Here is a 21,673-nt window from a genome sequence, read left to right as displayed (position 1 = left end):
CGATGTTTTTGGACGAAAATCTGAGGTGGAATTTTGTTGAACCAAAATCTGAGATAGGATGTTGTTGCTCTCAGCTGATGAAGTGTTCTACGGTATATGTTCCACAGACTCGTTTCGACAGAAATGTTTTTTTTTCAGAATATTTTTGTACACAAAGGAATTCAAGATTCAGATTTTTAATAATCCTGCATGAATTATTCTATGAAATATTTTTGTATAGGAGAATTTTTGTCCAGAAATTTTTCTACAGAATAATTTTATAGTTTCACGCACCCTACATAATACCAGTTCGACACAACACACATTCAACACAAATAATTTAAATTAAATTAGATTAAATCAAATTAGATCAAAATGTACGCAATTTACGATTAAATGTATGATTTTGCCGATTAGATGATTGCTCTGAATCTGGGTTTTGTCAAATAAAATCTGTAGAAGATGATCCTGTGCAAAAATATTCTGTAGAATAATTTTCGTGTACAATAAATTATGGAGGAATATTTCTGATGCGGATCTCGAATTCTTTTCCATACAAGAATATTGTGTAGATTAAATATTTTGTAGAAAAATATTCTGTAGGACAATTCTCCTGTACATTTTGTGTCTGTACTGTCCCGAAAGCATGTAGTTAGTTTGGGAGAGGGGTGATGATGATAGGCTACGCTAGGCTACATGGGGGGAGGTCTTAATCTGCGATACTTGGTTTTATGATTGATGCATTCTAATTCACTTATCCAGCTCAAATACTGTCTTTTTTGCAGTCACAGGTTTCAGTGGCGTGCCTTTGTAATAAGTGGACTTGAATTTCAGTTCGATTGTCACAAAAAAGCTGAGACAAATTCTTTTCCTTTTAATATTTATTTGTGTGCGTAGCTAGTCTCCTCATCCGTTCCTTCGGATCTCTTAGGATAATAAGAATTTAAAAAAGTTACTTGTTTTTCAATTTTTCAATGTATTTTTTTTTTAACCACATATCCTTCTGGGGGAGGGAGTTCAAAAGTGTCCAAAATAGAACTATGTAATTTATGGACAGCCACTTGTGCAGAAGTTACAATTGAATAGTGTCACTTAACATGGGGCTCGACAAGGATAACCTGAACGGTAAAATTATAAAAAATTATGGCCACTTTTGAAAGAAATTACAATTTAGTAATTATAATATTCTTTGAATTTTTTTTGTTACATTCGTTTCTTTAATCTGGCCTTTTTTTCAAAATAGCTATTATTAAAGCATGGATAACTATCATTCACTTCACCAGGTGGAAATTTTTTTTCTTCCAAAGCCTAGAAGTGAAGACTTCGATTAAAGAATTTTTAAGTTTTCTTGATCTATTTTGCCTGGGCCAAGAGGGTAATCATCTCTTAAGTCAGGTATTACCGTAAAGAAGTTCTGTAAAGTCACTTAAAGTTCTGTAAAGTCACATGACACAAAACCATGAAGTCAAGTAAAATCACTTGAAATCACGAGAAGTCGCCTAAAGGCTTGTAAAGATTTTTCAAATCCTGAATTCAGGTATACACGAAACTTCAAGAGTGGTTACCCGTTTCGACCGAGACTAGATAAAAAGATAAATCTTTCAAGATATTTGCACGAGGATTAAACAGAATTTATAAGATAATCAATCATTCAAACAGTGATGATGGCGTTATTTATGCAATACGTATTACAGCAGCCTTCACCTAACTCCGTGCTGTATAACTTTTTACTCAACCATATTCTACTTCATGTATGCTTTCACTAACTGATTCTTTATTTCCCACATTGCCAGCCTATATAGTTAATAAACTAAAGCATTACCTTCGTTTAAATAGTCCTTTGATAGCATTCAAGTAAAGTACTAAATTTATTAAACGATATATACATAAGATAAGTGAATAATAATATCAATAAAATGATATATCGGAATGATGTGGTGTAACTAGAATATTGGATTATTAAATAAAGTAAAGAGAAGAGGGTTAACGTAACCTATAAACTTAGCATGACAGTTAGCTCGTTATGAAATTACCATTACGCTCCTCGCGAACTATATGTATATCTATATTTTTTAATGCAGAATTCCGCGATAAACAGAACCGAAAATATAGCGATTCAAAAGTGAAATAAAAAATTGCAGAATTCCTGTCTAATTTCCTTTATGTCAATATTATGCATTCTGTTTTGATTGACCATTGATTCAAACATTTTGACCAGCAAAATGAATTATAGGGACCAAAGCTTTCATATTGTTAATTTCTTTGTAAACGTACTAATGCGTCACACTTATGTAGCTAATGTCAAGTTATTCCTCGTTTCCTTCAATCATAAAATTGTATCTATCAATATATCAATATAATGTTAAACAGACGAGTTATCGTTCTATTGGTTTATTTTATTTAAAATTCTCAACCGCAGCAGGATTTAGGTATATAAAGATGTCTTCAATAGTATTTGATTTTATCTGTTTACTTTCAATCAGCTGTTGGTGGCGGCATTGGCGGATTTCCACGAGGACCCTGAAAGAATTCAGAAGTAAAAAATAAAGAAGTGACACGGATTCTACGAAATCAAATAATAAATTCATAGAACTTCAGGCCATTTCTTTATTGCTGCGTCAAATGAAAATGAGTTGAAGTGTTTTTGTTAAGAATTATCTACAGAATAGGGCTGTTAAACCCATTTTCACGTTTGAGATACGTGGACTTGGATATTTGAAGATATATACACAATGTCGAAATCGACTGGGGCACCCCCTTAAGGATGTGTTGGCTATACATTCTCAACCAAAAGTGAATCTCGTTCACAATATTGAATACTTTATGATAAAATAAAAATTAAATTTTAATAATATAATGCCCAAAAGTTATCAATAAATTGTTTAAACAAAACATTGTTTGAGAAATTTCTAGTGAGTGTTTTTTTTTGTCATGTAAAATGAATTCATTGATTATTCTGAATACACATGAATTTTTAACGAATTTTCCCATATTTTTTAAATTTCCATTTTCAAACATTTGTAAAGGCTGTATTTACAAAACTATGTACAAGGTTTCTACGAAAACGTATCCAAAATTCACGATTTTCCCTCCATTTTTCAAAATTTAAAATTTTCGAAAACAGAAATTTCGAAAAAGTGCATGTGTATTCAGAAAAATCTAAGAATTCATTTCATGTGTGAAAAAAATATTCCCTGAAAATTTCTTTAATACTATTTTGTTTAAACAATCTATTAAAAGCTTTCCGACATTATATTATTCAAATTTAATTTTCTCATCCTCTTTATTGTAGCTGATTTTCGTCAGGTTTTTATCTCATCATAAAGTACTCAACATTGTCAATGAGGCTCATTTTTTGTTGAGAATGTATAGGCAATACATCCTTAACCTATCTAAGAAACCTAGGCGCATTGTGTGGCTTTGGAGATTTAAAAGACAGTTCAATAAAATACCACATAATATGTGGAATTCGAAAAACAGAGTTAAAAAATCGTCTGCTGAGAGAAGAAAATTGCACATTGGAAAAGTGTGTAATGATATGCAACAGCTCTGAGCTAGCTGAGCAGCAAATAAAACATATAAAAAACCGACAACGAGTCCAAAGTCAACGTAGTCAAAAAGACGAAGAATATGGAAGTGTACGAAAAAAACGACGCAAAAGTAAACAAAGGACGGACGAGGAGTAGAAAATGAACGAGCACGGAGCCACATGAAGGTGACGTCTGAATGCAAGAGAACGGATATGATCATAAGCCACGTGATTCTGAGAGCATAAAGATAGAGATGGCAATATATATCGATATACCGAGAAACCGATATTATCGGAAGGAAAATATCGACATTTATTTCGATACTTGCCCTGCCAATATATCGATTATCGATAGTGTAGCAGCCAATATCGAATTTCGACATCGGATAAATTTAAGTTTATTTTGTATCATGGAAGAAAAGTACAAGATCTTATCGAATATGATGGAAAACGAACTCTCCAAAGTTTCAGATGTATGATTGACGAAAGATATTTGCACAGATACTATAAATATAAAAAATTATGATTTTTAGTGGAACATCACAAAAATGTTACAATTATCGTCACCGCCTTAGAGGAACAGCATAACTCGGAAAACTTTCAAAAGTACATGCAAAATAACAATTGTACAATAGATTTGAGCAGTATTGGAGCTTTTGTTTTTGATAATGTTGAAAACATTAAAAAAACAGTGGTAGATTGTTTTGGTGCAGAGCAATAATTACTGTACTTTGCACATCTCTTGAATTTAATACCTTCCAAAATTATTCAGAAAAATCGAATCATTTGCTCATTGTTTAGTAAAATCAAAGGTATTGTGGCATTTTTCAAAAAATCTGTGGTTGCTACTGATCCATTAAGATCTGTTTCAACGTTGAAGTTAATAAAATGCATTGACACGCGTTGGAACAGTTACCATGACATGCTAGTCAGATTAGCAGGATTGGCAAATAAACTTAGTTTTATACTTTTGAAGTCTGTTCATGTTCCAGAAATGTTACCTAACAGCTGCTGAACTTCAGACAATCAGAGAGTTCACTGATTTGTTAAATCCCTTCAAAGAATCAACTTTACTAGTGTCGGAGGAGAGTCATGTCACACCAATCCAAATTATATCGATAGTCAAGTCATTTAAATATAATCTAGACATATCTGTAACAAACACGGCATCAGGGCTTCCTTAGAAAAATATTCTTTTTGAAGAATTTACAAAGAGAATTGAAAACATAAAACGGTTAGCTCTATTAGCTGTGGAAACTATTTTCGATCCACGATTTGGGAAAATTTACACTGCTCTAATGCTGTCACTAAAAAAACGAAAATACTGAAAACTGGATTTTCTAAACAATTGTTACCTAAAAATAATAGTAAAATTAAAGATATTCCAACTGCTACAGATGATTTTTGGTTTTCAATGACAAAGTGATTCACGTATATAAAGTTGAAAAAGCTGGAGCGCAAGCTCGTGACGGTATGCCCGATGAATTATGAATTGAAGATCCAATTGAAGATCCAATGTTTGTAGTTTTCGTGTCAATGATTTTTATTTCAATTGTTTAGAGTGATTAGATCATCAAACAGCGGCACAGGAAAGTATCACTTTAATCCTACTTGGCTGGAAAAATAACTGCAATACAACTGATGAAAGATTGGGGTAGAAAGGAAAGCGACATAAAACTGTTGTGCTTCATGCGCCCAGCCCTTATTACAACAACAGGCGAATTCCAGGCGATTACACATCGTGTTTCCACAGTAAAACATAAGGAACAATGCGGTTCAAAAGTGCATAGTAACCAGTTGAGGCTTGCATCTGAATCTGCGGATGGTTCTAAAGAAGTCTCAGGGGGATTTTCCAGATCGGGCAACACCCTAGTTCAGCTTTTTTCGTTTTGTGACAAGACAACAGTGTAGGAAATATATTGAATACTGAAATATCGTGTTAAGTTAAGTGCTTCCTAAAAAAGTCGTTGATGCCTTGGACACTTATTCCTTGTCACGGACCAAAATGCTGATGTTGGGATGTAATGATCCAACTGCTAATCAAAAAGTGCTTCGTCTTCTGAAGGAAGATTGAATTCAAAGTCGGGCCAAAGACCTACTTCAACTTGGGACTTGCAATATTCATATACTGCACAATACGTTTCTCAAAGGGCTCGAGGCACTTTTTAGTGACGCTCACGAATAGAAGATTGTCAAACTGTACAGAAAAAACTGAAGATGCCAGAACATTCATTCATCAAACAATGCTCATCTAGGTGGTGGACTTTGGAGCAAAGAGCAAAGAGGTTGTTGGAACAGTGGGAAGCTATCGCGGAATATTTTTTTAAGTTTCTGCCAAATAAGAAGATGCCTGTTTCAACTAAGCAGTCATATCTCAAATTTATATGATTAATCATAAATCCCCAACTTTGAAAGCAGAGCTACATTTTGTACTACACTGCAACCTTTCAGAGAAATGTACCTACGACTCATCTGCCATACAGTAACCTCAATTTTTTCCGAAGGCTTTGATAAGAAGACTATGCAAACCCAGTAGTATCAAGACACGCGCTGTTTCAACAAAAAAATCCTGGACTCTGAAAACCTTCTGCCTATCAAAAATATCGACTGTGAAGATGTAGTTTCAAAGGCACTTTAGCAGACAACTGAAAAAGAGAAGATCTATTTCCGCACAGGTGTAAGATCACTATTTGAATGCTTGCTCTCACGAACTGAGGAAATCGGTCCTGATTACTTCACCTTTCACTGAACACTGCCGTTGTCTGCCCCCTAAAGAGAGAACATCACTACACAGCTGTAACGATATTCTTGTCTTAGCACGAGTTCTTCCCATGGATGTTGCAATAGTCCGTCTACTCGATGAGTGGAAATTATAACGGACTGAAATGGAAAATGAATGCAGCAAGGATGACCACATGGGTTCTTATTGGTCACAGTTTTTATCCGTGAAAAGTCTGCTCGAAATGAATAAATACCCTACTGTCGCTGACGTTGTCGAAGCTGTTGTACCTTTCACACGGTCAGACTGACGTGGAACGTAGATTTTCAGCATCAGCTTAAACTTTAACTGACGACAGAGCTGCCATGTCTGAAAAAACTCTTGACTCCTGCATGATGGTGAAGAGTGTGATGCAAATGTATGAAAATTGTCCTGAATTGGTCCCCATGACAACAAGGGATATGTTAGTGAGCGCACGTAGGGCTCACATTAAATACAAAGTACATCTAGAAGAAGAGAAGACAGAGAAGTCCGCAGCATTGTAGAAGGAAAAAGATGAGGCCGCAAGAAGAGTTTCAGAAAAGACAAACGCTGACGAAATGGAGGACGAAAAAGAAGATTTGAGGATGAAAAGGAGATATTGAAGACATTGCATAAAGCAGAAAACGAGAAGAGAAAAAGAGAAGAAAATTTGTTTACTGAAGCCAATACAAGATGAAAATTAGCAATTAAGAAACAAAATGTGGAAGAAGTTAACCTTGCTCATACGATGCTACAAAGAGTAAGTCAGGTACGGAATGGTGCCGAAGAACAAACCAAAGAAACCAATAATCGCTAAAAAAAACACTAGAAAAGAGGAAAAACAAAGTAATAAGTGACTTCCTTTCTAAGGTAAGTAAGATAACAATAGTTCATCGTCGAAAGAAGAAAAAATTTTGTTACAGTAAACACTTATAGTCCAATGTTCCAATGAGTCATAAATTCGTATATCTTACTTATTATATGAAAAAAGTGCCTATACTTAATATTGTTTTGTTAAAGAGATTTAATTGCAGTTCTTTCTATATAGTGTCTGTTTTTTTTTCAATCTTATTTTGAATTGAAGTAAGTTGAATCATCTAAATCTCATGGAATGTTGCAACGAATTACAAAATATATAGCCTACTAATCTTTGATTTGATTTTTTCTCTGCTCTACCTATCCACTATATTTTTTATGTTGTTGTCTTCCTATATAGCATGGTGCTTCGTTGAAAATTCATTGTTCACTCTTGTATCGTTGTATTCAGAATATTCTTAAGCCGTATTATTAGCATATTTCGGTCATTTTTGAGTAATATTTTGCAATTTCTCAATCATATTATCATATTTTTTTGAGGGCTTGACCTCTAACGGCCCTGTACTTGCCAAATGATGTTTTTATTTTCTTTCTCGCGTGCTATGTCTTTCTGTATCCCCATTACCAAAATAGATACACGGGGCTTCGGTGACTGCCTGTCGCAGGGTAGGGGGCTGGCCGTATATTACGACTAACGCTCCTACACCCCCTACAAGTGTAATATAATCCACGTGCACTGTACTATAAAAATGACACTTTGTAGGTGGTGGCCCATTTAAAGTACTCTGACTTTGGAAACACTTTGTGAGAAAACTCCGCAGATCAAGGAGAGTTTTACACCAAACTGGTAAATGGGTGAATTTCTTTCAAACACACAATATAGATTTTGTGAATATTAACCATCCGTCTGTACACTGGGTTTTTCAAGGAACAGTCGTTCTATGAACACTAATTTAAATGAACAATACTTGAGAACTTTTGAGTCTGCCACCCTTTGGATAATGCAGTAGGCACTTTAAAAAGAAACCCTGATTTTATTCTGATTTATTAAAAGCCTAGAACTCTTGGAAAAAGGGTAACAGTCGACAGGTGTAAAAAACTAATATATAGATGGAGGGTTAAAACAAAATGCAAAGACGGTAAATTCTGACTCATTTGGCATTTTTCTACAACTTCAAACCCTGTTTTCCGTATATTTGATGTTGACTGAAATATCATACTCCTGTTTCGCATGTGTACCATTAATCCTTCATTTTCTACCAACAAACATAAGTGAGTGTTTGTACAAGGAAATTCTATAACTGACTAACAATACCTTTTTTGCCCTGACGTTATGGGAGATTGCGCGGGATTTTACGTAACATACATGGCTGGTATATTAAAAAACCGGTGACCTTAAAATGTACTATGGTTAACGAATTGATGAACAGATTACATGATAGAAACTCACAGCATCGTGATCACGCCTCTTCGTGTCATTACTTCCGTGTCCTCCCCGAAGTGACCTTGGCCTAAATGCGAGCATAAGTGCCATGAAGGCAAAGGCTATGAACAATAAAAAAAAGTCCGAATAAGCCGGAGGGGTACCTGGTCCGGGAACTGAAAAATAAAAGTCTTACATGAGTATACGTACACATTTACAACCGACGTACTAGGGTAGAAAGCAAAAGGAACATTCGTGAGCTGCTTTTGGCTTACACAATATCAGTATAGAATGATAATAGGTACACAAGCTAGTTATTGTAAAATGTTACATCTATTTACTTTAATCATAAAATCACATACAAGTTTTTAATTTATGGAATTCAACTGCTACATTCATAGTTGCCAAAATGTCTGATTGTAAGTTTAGAAAATCTTGAATTTCCAGGCTTATTGCAAAAATTACTACACTTTCATCGATACTCTTTATCGGTACTCTTGTTTTATTGTAGTGTATCTAATACCACTTCTTTTGCGCTTTGTGACTGTCGACAAGGTAACAATAATTATAGCTGCTAAAAGTTTTTGTACTTTCTCGGTTCAAGGCATTCAGAAGAAATCATCGATTCCACATTATAATGGAAACCCAATTATAATGTAAACAAATATAATGTATACCACAATTTACGAATGTTCACCATTCCTCAAATATAAAAAAATAGTAGTATTTATTATTCATGTTTTAATTTAAGCTTTGAAGTAGCTAATATTTTTTAACGAATAATAATACATACGTGCACCGTCATTAAGACACTCGTTGTCAGTGCAGTACGCCTGCCTTTGTCGTAGCTAAAATTCCAACCACATCAAAATATTATTTCACTTCCGGTCAATAATTAAACAAAAAGCATTATAAACATGCCTATAATTCCTCAGACTGTTTTCAAACACGGCACAACAACACACAGTACTGAAAACACCAAGTGTGAACTTCGCAACAATACCCAGAAATTTGTACATATATTACAGTTTACCGCGAATGATTGCTACGAGATGCTGTAAAAACAACTGTATTCTAATCAAGTAAACTCGTAGTTGACTAACCGTAAGACAATATTTACTCAACTCGAGTGAAATACTTCTTTTACCAAATAAATTACTATACCATTATTTCGACTGACGAAAATGATACCTAAAAACAACTTTGATCCGAAGTATTTAAATTTGTTTTAGAAGTTGAAGTTAACTGCACATTCACGTAACATGATAATTTTTTTAGTTCTCCGCACAAATTTTGTTAATGGAAAGCTGAAATTTCAAACTTCGGTATTAAAATGACCACAGCAAATTGATTGCAGAGTACTGACCAGACCTGGAAAAAAATGTATACAGTTAAAATTACATATGATAATTATATATAAGTATATATAATTCCATTAGATCTAATATGACATATCATTGTGCGTAATCATACAGAATTTCAAGTAATTATAGATGCACTCGGGTACATATAATCATGTCAAATATTATATTAATTTACTTAATTCGACGAAATTATGGTAAGAAAATTTTTTCCCGGGTACTTCTGTTATTTGAAACTATAAGTATGTATACAGAAATTGGTTCTGTCACAGCTAATTTACTCCATCGCCATTTAAATCATGTTTAGCAAACATAGTCTAGTTCAATGCTAATACAGTTAAATTGTGCCTTCTAAAATGTGTTAAATTTGTACAGTAGGTACATGCGGGTTATATCGCCACGCGTTATATCCCACTCCGCAATTCTCATATCACAAGTGCTTCCCCCACTACCAGCAAACTGATGTTCTCTTTCTCACGCACGCGCGGTTTTTCTCTATCCCCAGTACTAAAATAGCTACACGTGACTTCGGAGATTGCTTGCCATAGGGTAAGGGACCCGCCCTATATCCAAGGGAATAGCCACTAAATCAGTCATTGTGCCACCGTTTAGTCATTTTGCGATCACTGTCATCACGTTGTAATCATGAACACGTCTGCAATCTAACAGTAATTTCGTTAATTGTAATCATTCGTAATCATATCGTAGTCATTGTGATGGGAGTAACTATGAAATCTTCAAAACCTTAATAATATTAAATTTGAAAACCGCTCCAGTAAGATAGTTTTATTCATTGCTCGTCAGATGGCAGATAGGCACTTTGCGCCATGCGTAGGCGAATATCAATGTATTTTTTTTTTGTTTTTGTATTCGGGGTAGTCATAAAAATTTTCGATAGTCATGTGTAGTGAAATTTTCATATTTAAAAAGGGAAATCTTTCGCAAATATATAAATTTTTATGTAATCTCTATAATCTGCAACCACTGTGTTGCTTTTTTTCGAGTGGCCCACCCCTTGCGTATATGACAATCAATGCTTCTACATCTTCCGAATAGTTTGATATAACCCGCGCGTACTATAGATAATTTGTAAGTATTTAACTAAGAAAACATGTTCATTTTGATTATATACTTAAATGTCTTGTGGATATGATGAAACTGAAGTTTGAATCAAACTGTACGAGTAATTGTCTCTTTTTATTTTATTCATTTGAGCTATCATATAATCATATAATATATTATAAGAGTGTTTCCTTCCAAGTTTTAACCCCAAGTACCTGACAAGTTACTGTTCATAACTGGTGATAAAAGAGACAAATCTTATTTTGGGCAAACAGGAAATAGCTAACCCTTCGTCACGTTCATCACCGGCTATCACGGTTACAGACAGTAAATAATCCGCTTTTTCATTGAAAAAATGTGATTCTTCGATGTTATGGGAATATCTGATGGTTTTAAAATAATTGATACTCACTGGTCCTAAAATGACTTTGAATTCCAACGATTCAGAACGTTCCCTGTGATGAGGATAGCATTGATGCAGACGAAAAAATATATAGATCGTTAGTGCAATGTGAAATAAATGACAAAAGAATTAAGAGAAGTGAGAATATTGTCGCGACCATAAGTGAAGATTTTCAATAATGAGTTTGAATTATGAAGGTTGGTACGTCAAATGTAGATGGTTTTTATTAAATTTACTCATAAGTGATTGCGAATTGAGGATTAATAAAATGATGTATTTGCAAGCTATATTAAGAAATTATAAACAAGTGCTTAAATATAGATAATTCTGATATTTCATTTTGAATGGCTTCGGAACGATGAAAAATCGCATAGATCTGTTCGATTTCTCTAAATGATGCAATTCTCTGCAGAGTTCCTGGCATGGGATTGCTTTCCACTAGTCAATCTAATATTGCTATTAGGCGTCCATAATCAATATCCATGCAATGTTGTCAGATAGAATATTTAATAATGGCAACGTATTAGAAGAAGAGAAAATTTTTCAAGAGTATTTGTAGAGAATCCCGTCTCCTGATCAACGCGAGGTATCGTAAAGTGAAGTGAAATCGGACGGATGTAACAGATTTTTAACAATTTTGACCTGATTTAAAAGGAAGTATCGCTATCGGAGCTTTTGTTTGTGATTTTATTATTGCTTATTTTGCAGTCTTGAAATGAAATTGATAATCTATTCTGAAGATACGACTATCTGATGATAAAATAAATAGAAAGTATGAATTATTGGCTCATCAAACTCCTGACATTTTTTTTTACGCAATTTTATTTAGTATCAATCTGCAGTAAAATATGTTGAACTATATATACGTAGTAAAATATATTGTATACAACGCAAGGATGTTTTACGCGTTTTGTCATGCGTGTTTTCTGTACACGAAATACCCATTTGTATGACGGAACAAATTGGACATTATGTGACCCTAACCTCAATTTCTTGCTTCATGAAAAAATGCGTTACATACTCTCTCTCTCTCTCTCTCTTTCTCTTACTCTCTCTCTTTTTCGCATATAGCTCCTCATCTCTATACCGAACATTTATTCGCAAATGAAAGTAATATCCATTAATATTATCATTCTATTTCATATGGTTATAGTCATTAATATTGATAAAGTCGATATATTGGGGTGGTTTACAATTTACGGTTGGTAAACTTTTCTTTGGGCTGCTCACATACCTGTCAGGAATGATTAAAAAAAATATGCGATGAACACAAACAATTAGCAGCTAAATAATTTTTCACCTTTCACCATCGTAATCTGAAGATAAAAGTTATCAAAAATTGCAAAAAGCAGGAAATTTTAAGCTGCAAATAGCTTAAAAATTTCCTTTCCCTGAGTGGAAAAGTTCACGCTTATTACGGCTTACGTTTCTATTAATAAAGCGGCTTCAAACTTTATACAAATTTTTCGCAAATTATATGGGACAGGTTGGGAAGTGTCTCAAATAAAATGATTTCAAACCCCAATTTAAGGACCAGCCTAATCTATACATGAGTGAAAATTTGGTATAGTTAGGTGTGATTTGACCACATCGTGGACGATTGATTTGGAATTTCACGGATAGGTAGTACCTAACAAGAGTTTATTTTGGAATTTTTTGGCCATTTTTAAATTCACCCGTTTTCCTGTACGGATGACGTTATTTACCCCAAATTCTTGGCAAGTCGAAATTCAAGTAATGTCTTTCCACGCCTTTGAGTTATTATGAAGAAAATTTCATCTACATGCATTTTTTTCGAAAAATGTTTCAGCGTTCAAAAAAAATACCGCCAAATTCGTACTGATATAGATAAGCCTAGAAAACTCGATTTTTTAAACGTAATTTCAATTTTTCTCCATGTGTCTAGACTGCAATATTTCTTTTCAAAATATGAAATTGCTGAGGTTTTTTTACACAAAACATCATTTGACCTCTGATTTACTTTCAGTTTAATAACCTAAGGACTTTACTGCAATATGAAGTACTGATAAAAATTCCATTAATCATCGGTCAAGGGGTCTGGCGGACTTATAGATAGTAATTCGCTGGCGTTTCGAGGATTTTCAGACTCGTGAATATCATCATTGACGATTAATGGAACTTTTATTGGTATTTTACATGATAGTCAAATCCTTGCGTTACTACACTGAAAACACTTGAGATTAACAGACATAACAAATTCTACACAATAATAATAAAGCAGGCAAGAATGTCAAATGAAATGTCGACGAAAAATTTCAATTGTGGTTTTTGTTAAATATCTTGTCAACAGTTCGAGATACAAATAAAATGCTACCGATTAAACTTGTAGAGCGCAAAATTTTATACAAATTGCATTTCAAGGTTTTTTTCGTAAAATCAATACGCCAGAAGATATTTAACAAAAATCACAATTGAAATTTTTTAACTGACTATATCTCGAAAAATATTAACTATGGAGAAAAGAGTTCAAAGAAAAAGTGATCGGAAATTGAATTTCTGACGAAAAATTTCTCAGCAATTTAATCGTCCGACACACTGTTTACGAGATATTGATTAGTACGCGTGTTTTAAGATTGCTGCTAACGCTCGTCGCGTCCTCAGGTGGCGAAAATTTGGTGTTCCACTTAAAGGCCACCCACTAGCATATTCCAATCGAAAAATCCGATACCAGGATTTTATCTTTTTTGACCCCTATGACTTGGTGCTTTGGCGCCTGGATTATTTCGGATATGTTAACTGCCAAAGTTGATGTAAAATGTAAATTCTTCTTTTTTTTTCTTCTCCACTCCTCGGTAGAACGCAGCTTGAGATTCCAATAACTGTCAAACGACTAAATGCGTTGAGTTCAAATTCAAACCAGGTGTTGATATCATCGAAATCTCAGCCTCTATTGATTTTTATGTAAATCCGAACGCGTAAACAGACGGTCTTACAGATTGACGGAACTGGGGTACGGAATACGTAATGACGCTACTACCGGTAACTGCCTATAACTTAATCCTGCGCTCCGTAGTTTCACACACCCAGGTCATCATTTTCGTGGTTCTCGACGTGTAGGTCCTACGCTTTGTAGTTTGACGTATCCAGATAAGCGATTTTGTGGTTTTCGGCGTTTGGATCCTGCCTAACATAGGGCAACAAATTCAGATCGTTGGATTTGTGGTTTTCGGTATTTAGGTCCTGCGCTCCGCAAGTTGACGCATCCAGTTCGTCGACTTGTTAGATTTTGGCGCCTAGATACTGCTGCGCTTCGTAGTTTCACGCATCTGGGTCGTCCGCTTTATGGTTTTCGGTGTCTAGATCCAGCTCACCGTAGTTTCACGCATTCGGTTCATCCGCTTCATGGTTTTTGGCGTCTAGGTAGGTACTGTACTTCGTTGGTTGACTCATCCGGGTCCCTCGCTTTGGAGTTTTAATTTCGTTGACCAATTTAATTTTCCAGTCGATGTATAATAATTGTACGAACCATTTTTAGTTTATATTGTACCTTGCACAGAATATGGGAAATCTACTTTCATTGTGAAAAATAGTTGTCAACAAAGCGTACTTGACGTATTTATCGACAGAGCAGTTCACATGCCTACTTATGATTCGAGATACCTGAAGATAACTGCAGCGAGAATTATATGCCACAGGCGACATTAAACAATGAGAGACATCCAGTTTTGTATAAGTACAGCTCTTTTAGTCTGTGAAAATCTGAACTCCATTTCAATGCCCTGAAACCGCAGGACTCATGTAAGTGAGACAAATAACTGGCATAATGTTTAACACATGATTGGTTATGTTTCCATTCAACAATATGGAATAATTGTCTTATAAATTTAGATCCAAATGATATGTCAATACAGTTCAATGTGTTGACTGAAAATTTTGAATTAAAAAAATATTCAACTTCACAACCGCATATACGACTTTCATACCCTTTGTGCAGATCAGCAAAAAAATACTAGCCTGTTCTAAACGGAGTTTAAATTTCACTACGACGCCTGACCGAGCACTAGAACCTTTCATTATCCAGCGATAATTCAAATTCTATGTACATGCAATTAGCAATATTGTAACACGACAAAGGTTCAAATATGTGCGCGAATCACTTGAATTAAGATGCTTATAAAGACGCGTTGTACACCTCGAAAACGCGGGGATGCAAAACTCCGATACCGCTTAAGCGATCAGAGTGAAACTTGGGCAGTTAATGCCTTATTTTGGTAAAAAGTGGAGCGTCTTTTTAATTTTTCAAAATTTGAAAAAAGTTTTTACAGATTGGTTACCACCCACATAAATTGGCCAAATTTTCACAGTTGCACTGAATGAATTGAACTCTCCAGTATGATGCCACTCGGCGGTAATAAAACACACATTTTGAGCCCAGTCCCATGAGATTTGATGGTGAAATGACGAAATGGCAGCTGACCTGGTTTTCGATTACGAAGAACAGAAAAATTTCATTTTGGTGACATTTATTACCGACCTTTCACGCATGCAGGTAATTTTTTACCGACATTACACGCATGCATTACCGGCATGCGCGAAATGTCATGCCCGCGTTTTCAAGGTGTAGATGTTTCCCGCTACCGTAGTCACGACGTGGTGTCATTTGAGAATGTATTGGCTATGCATTGTCAACCAAAAGTAAGTCTCGTCAACAACATTGAATACTTTATGATAAGATAAAAATCTGAAAAAAACCAACCACAATAATAATAGTCGATAAGAAAATTAAATTGGGATAATAATAATAATAATGTGCAAAAGTTATCAAGAAATTGTTAAAACAAGATATTATTTAAGACATTTTCAGGGAATGTTTTTTTTTTTTGGCATGTGAAATAAATTCATTGATTCTTCTGAATACACATGAATTTTGAAAGGCTTTTCTCATATTTTTTAAATTTGCGTTTGCAAAAATTTATAACGGCTGTATTTACGAAACTATATGTACGTTTCTACGACAACGTATCCAAACCCCACGATTTTTCCTCTATTTTTCAAAATTTAAAATGTTCGAAAATGGGAATTTCAAAAACATGAAAAAATTCTTAAAAATTTATGTGTTTTCAGAAAAATCAACGAATTCATTTTATATGTAAGAAAAATATTCCCTGAAAATATCTCAACACTGTTTTGTTTAGAAAATTTATTGAAAACTTTTCGGCATTGTTAATATTATTCAAATTTAATTTTCTAATCGTCTTTAATGTGATTTATTTTTTCCGATTTTTATCTTATCGTGAAGTATTTACTATTGTCAACAAGACTCACTTTCGGTTGAGAATGTGTAGCCAATACATTGTTAATGATATTGAAGTCTTTTTTTGATTCTATCTGTTACTTGAAAAATCAAAATATTCTTTTTTTCTTTATATAACAATCAGTTCTAATTAGCTGCCGGACAAGTGTGTAAATGAAAAAGTTACACTGTCAGCAGTTTGTCTGTTATCCTGCTGTCAATAAATAAAAATATATAGGTGCTTAACGAAAAGGTGTCAGCAATTATTTAATTTGTATAGTGTCGCTATTCGAACCTGGATATTCGAAATCAATACAAACAATCAATATGTATGGGGCATTCTAAGTGAAATCGAGGAGTCATTTGCCTCATGTCTTCAGATCCTGGCATAACTTTTTTTCGCATTGATTCCACTTCAAAAGAAGCCTAATTTTTTTCAAGAATTTTTTCGCTACTCCTTCAGGTGGTGCGACGGTCGTTTGTGTGTAAAAAAAGGTATAAATAAAAAAACACCATTTTTTAAATTCTGCAATTTCTTCAAATTACTCCTCGATTTCACTTGGAACGCCCAATATATATATAAATGGTATATTAAGCCGGATATGAAACAATTATATTTACAGAGAAATACATAAATTTAATCTGCCCGCCAAGTACACAGCTCTTGGAGTAACATTTTTATATCACACGAAAAGCGAGGTCCGACTTCATAACGTATGGGTGCCGGATAGTCGTGCTTTGCATTTTTTCTAATTTCACAGCAAAGATAAGTTTCATTAGGAGGTACTTTTGGTACTGGCGGTCTTTTTGACATTTCAGATGTTTTTCTACGTTCTCAAATTTTGTAGTATCCGAAAATTAGGTTTTTAGAAATAAATCGGTCCGTCTTTCGGTATGTATTTGTCCCAAAAACTCTCGCGATGATCTCGGAAACAGCGCTATCAAAAAATCCAAAATAACACAATTTTACATTCAAAAGATGGCTTTGAAAAATTGCCACGGCCCGCATTTTCTGAATGTATGTCGAAGAAATTCAGTTTTCAACAAATTTCCGCGACGATCTCCGAAACAGCTTGATGACGAAATCCGAGATTTACACAACTTGACCTTCAGTAATAATAAAATAATGGAATAGCGAACAATTTCATAAAAAAAGAAACCATTTTATAAACAAAAGGAATGACAACGACCAAAGATTTTCATCATACTCAATGGTCCTTACAGTAATTGAATTGATTTGTGAAGTGATGAAAAGTACCATTAAAAATACTATTTTTACGGCTTGTTTTAAATTATTACCCCTCGGCCACATTTTGTAAATAATTCACTTTTATACAAATTTACCAATTCAGAAAAATCCGTTACTCAAACGGTTCAAAAGTTATGAGTCTCAGTTTGAAGATATATGTTTTTTGGTTGAATTCATCTTTAAACGTCTTTAGTGGCTAAACTTATGACTGTACAATACAAATTCACATAACAATTTTGTCGAGAATTCTATTCTCCCGAAAAATTTTTTACAATCAAGACCGATCATTCAATGCATTAGAAAACATTCGTTTTAAAAATTACATCTACCTACCCCTGTGGTACTGTGACGTGCTCAGTCTCTTTTCGCACTAACAACTCATTCTACGTCTTTTTTGTCCAGATGCCTCTCCATTTCATTAGACTCAAAAATTTCTCGCATATTCTGTGCACATCAACTAGCTCCTCGCATTCCCAGAATTCTGATTCTGCAGTCCATTTTCTGCACTTTCGTATCGATTTACTCATTCCAAGTTTCTTCTTATCTACATTTTCAACTGTAGACTTCATCTCCATCTTTCATACAAATCGCCTGACAATAAACATCAAACTAATATTTTAATGATACCCACTCTCATTCATCTCTACTTCTCTACTTCTCACACAATATTTTTGTATAATTCATTTGTAACCTTACAGTGTAAAACCGGTTTGGAATTTGTGGGAAAAATATTGCATCGTGTACTTAGACTGGTGTCTCATGGTCTGAATAGTCCCGAACCCGGATTGACCCATAACCAATCGTCTATCAATTTCCGCCACATCTTTTAATAAATACAGCAAATATACTTAACTAGGGGGTCCACCACTTATGTGAAGTTACAAATAAGAGGTGGGGAAGAGATATTGTAATACTCTAAATAAAAATATAAAAATATTCTGAAATATGAGACGTATTCCGTTAAAATAAGTTTCCCGCGATATTTTCGGAAAAATCATTTTTACGAGTTACAAATATTCTCGAGTGGAAAACTTCACTAAAGTTGAGCGAATGATAACCAAAAATCGAGTTTATTGATGGAAAATAGAGAACCTAAAATTCCATCCTACCATTTCTGTTTAACAGTACTGGATATACTCGAAAAAAAAAACTCTCCCCTATAAAAATGTAAGCGCAAAAGACATTTTGCTGGTAGCCTGCAAAGAAAATATTCGATATATTTCCTCTCCATGTATCTTCACAACAAAGAATTTTTTACATAAAACTCTGTAGGAACATGAAATACTGTGTTGGTCACTTTTTACAAAAAATACAAGATTAAAAAATGAGAAAACAGTGTAACATTTCAGTTATTCATTGAATAATGAAGACCGCAGGTGAGGGGGAAGGGAGGGAATTATCCACAACCTTATTTAAGATTGTAGGCAGCAAAAGGGTGAAACAATTGGAAAAAAAACATTACATGATTAGGGAATACCCGCTCCGGTGGTTTTTCGAAGTGTAACTTCGTGTGATTTCTTTCTTGCAAGTGAACATGTATTTGCAACAACAGTTTACACGTTTAATACATCTAATTGTAAGTAAATACTGTGAACTCGAAATTTGATGTATGTTTGTATTCAAAATTTGAATACTGGGCATGCTTTTTACCTCTTCTGCAGAATAATTATAAATTTCATGAAATATAGACTTTCAGCAAAGAAAATAATAAAACTATAAAATTAAATCCAGAAAAGAACATTAGCATTGTCGCAAATGATGCCAAATAAATAAATGTGGAGAGACTGAGTGGCTACATATTTAAACATATTATAGAGCCTATTAAGATTTTTCTACCCTCAATTTCCTACACCGTGATAAGTAAAGTATAAAATTGTCACCATTTCCAAAATAAATGGAAACACAATTTGATAGACTATTGAATTAGTTACAAGAATCGCAAGGATTGTCTATGTTGCATTCATATTCACAATGCTTCTCTCAGAATGCTACTCTGTAGTTATTTAAATTATTTCTTTGAAATTCAGGAATTCGTTTGGGGGTCAGATGTAAACTGAAATTATGTTCACCTTTGATTGCATAAGTATTGAGATGGTAGCAACAGGTAGCAGCAAAAAACAATAGTTTAGTTTCCCATTATCTACAACTCTAGTATAAATAATATTCATGAGCTTCGTTACAAATATGTGATTATGAAATGGAACTTGAAATATATGACTTCAGAATCAATAGACTAGCTCCATAACATGCTTACAATTGAAAGAAGACGGCGCATGACAACATCAGGGTCCCACATGTACTCGCACATGTCAAATCCTTCGTCACTCATTTTATCATCCACTTAGTTTCCACGTGCAGATGTGATTCTTGCTGGACAAGTAAAACAAATTATAATCATAACATGAACGGAGGTGAGCAATGTAAATATCGTGTATTTTATTCACACATATATCTTGTCAATATTCTTGGTAAAATTAATTCATGAAACGACACGTGTCATCTAAACAACGCCACATATTACGATAAATCGTAGCAGCTGTACTCGAATAATGCAAACAACTTCTAAAAGTAGCAATTTCCCGTATTCTGAACCTTGATGTGGCACTTTAAAATGCCTGTCAGATTGACAGCAGAGCTCTGCAACGTATCGGAAAATAGTAAACAGAAGAAAAACAATACGCAAGGTATTACTACTGTTATGACTTATAAATGGTAAAATATATAAATGCAAACGACAAGGGTTTATCGTTGTAATATGAAGTACAAATAAGACTCGTGAACAGATACCTTTTCTACGTGGAAATATGGAGTGTTATGTGGTTATGTATACTCTGTGCTCATTACATACTGGGACTGCAGTGTTGCCAGACTAAAATTCTTCGCCGTATTAGATGGCGCCACAAAACGTAATAGAATCGAAAATTTCGTACAAGACATTTAATTACGATTACGTAAATAGAATACGATTGATTATCGATAATATTGATACTCTATACTTGTCAATAATATCCGTTATGTTCTCTAGAACATAAATCAATTAAACAGATGATACATACGACTCACGATAACACTAAACGCATGACAACTGTTTTACCTGTAGGTTTAAATATACCCAACATATGGTTAAAACAATCGAATTTTCGAATGTGACAAATGATAATCGGTGTTTTCCACCTGAAATGGTTTGTCTTATTGAAGATAAAGGTACTAGTGTCATAGTGATATATGACATAAAGGGTGCGTTCCGAAACTAGCTGGCAGCGTTAGAAACTCCCTAGGACAGAGACAGAGCTAATGACAAACTCACAGGCGCAAGAGAGATAAGAGATTGCTGATAGCACTAAAAGCTAATTTCGGAACGCATCCAAAGTAAAATTTCATGAGCAGTAAAATGTAGCAGCAGTTTAATAACTTACTAGATGTTACCAACATCAGTAATTCGACGTAGGGCAGCAATGCTCATGAATTTGCTGCTCTGCTGTTCGGACGATTGAATTTCAAGCAGCAAAAACTTGCGCCGGAATTCTAGTAACTTTCAGTGAATTGCTGCTGCTACTGCTACTTTGTGCTGCCCGTGAAATCTTACCGATAGAGTAAGCCTCCCGCGAGGACAGAAGATATAATAACTCACCACGTTCACTCGGTCGCTCTTCCCATTGAGTGGGAACCACGAAAGGCGTATTACGTCGCTATAGGCGGTATCTTCCGTCCTTCAGAAGACTCATTCAGAGCCGCACATAGGACGCTTACTTCAATCTAACTCCAGATACTTAGCCCCTCGTGAACAGCCGAATGAATTGATTCTTTTTTTGATCATTTGTAGATCGTTTTCAGGTGTTTTTAAATCATTTCCCGTC

At 34.4% G+C, this 21,673-nt stretch overlaps 1 protein-coding gene across 5 annotated transcripts; it reads right to left on the bottom strand.

Annotated features, from left to right (window-relative positions):
* Positions 1–2,304: 2,304 nt before the first annotated feature.
* LOC124406280 (small integral membrane protein 14) lies at positions 2,305–20,797 on the bottom strand. Of its 5 annotated transcripts, XM_046881639.1 has the most exons (7): positions 20,607–20,626; positions 20,071–20,188; positions 11,323–11,365; positions 9,281–9,335; positions 8,515–8,663; positions 2,580–2,584; positions 2,305–2,499 (listed from the first exon to the last, which is right to left on the bottom strand). In XM_046881639.1, the coding sequence occupies exons 2-7, from the start codon at positions 20,097–20,099 to the stop codon at positions 2,376–2,378; spliced, it is 405 nt and encodes a 134-aa protein (XP_046737595.1). In that variant the 5' UTR covers positions 20,100–20,188; positions 20,607–20,626; the 3' UTR covers positions 2,305–2,375. The 5 variants fall into 5 exon arrangements, with proteins under 5 accessions (XP_046737595.1, XP_046737592.1, XP_046737591.1 ...); XM_046881636.1 differs by lacking the exon at positions 11,323–11,365 and having other exon boundaries at positions 20,071–20,186; positions 20,604–20,797; XM_046881635.1 differs by lacking the exon at positions 11,323–11,365 and having other exon boundaries at positions 20,607–20,795.
* Between the last annotated feature and the right edge of the window lie 876 nt (positions 20,798–21,673).

The sequence above is a fragment of the Diprion similis genome, chromosome 5 (genome assembly GCF_021155765.1).
Source record: "Diprion similis isolate iyDipSimi1 chromosome 5, iyDipSimi1.1, whole genome shotgun sequence".
In the NCBI taxonomy this organism is placed as follows: Eukaryota; Metazoa; Arthropoda; class Insecta; order Hymenoptera; family Diprionidae; genus Diprion; species Diprion similis.
Note: the sequence above shows the minus strand (reverse complement) of the source record. Positions and strands in the feature narration are given on the sequence as shown.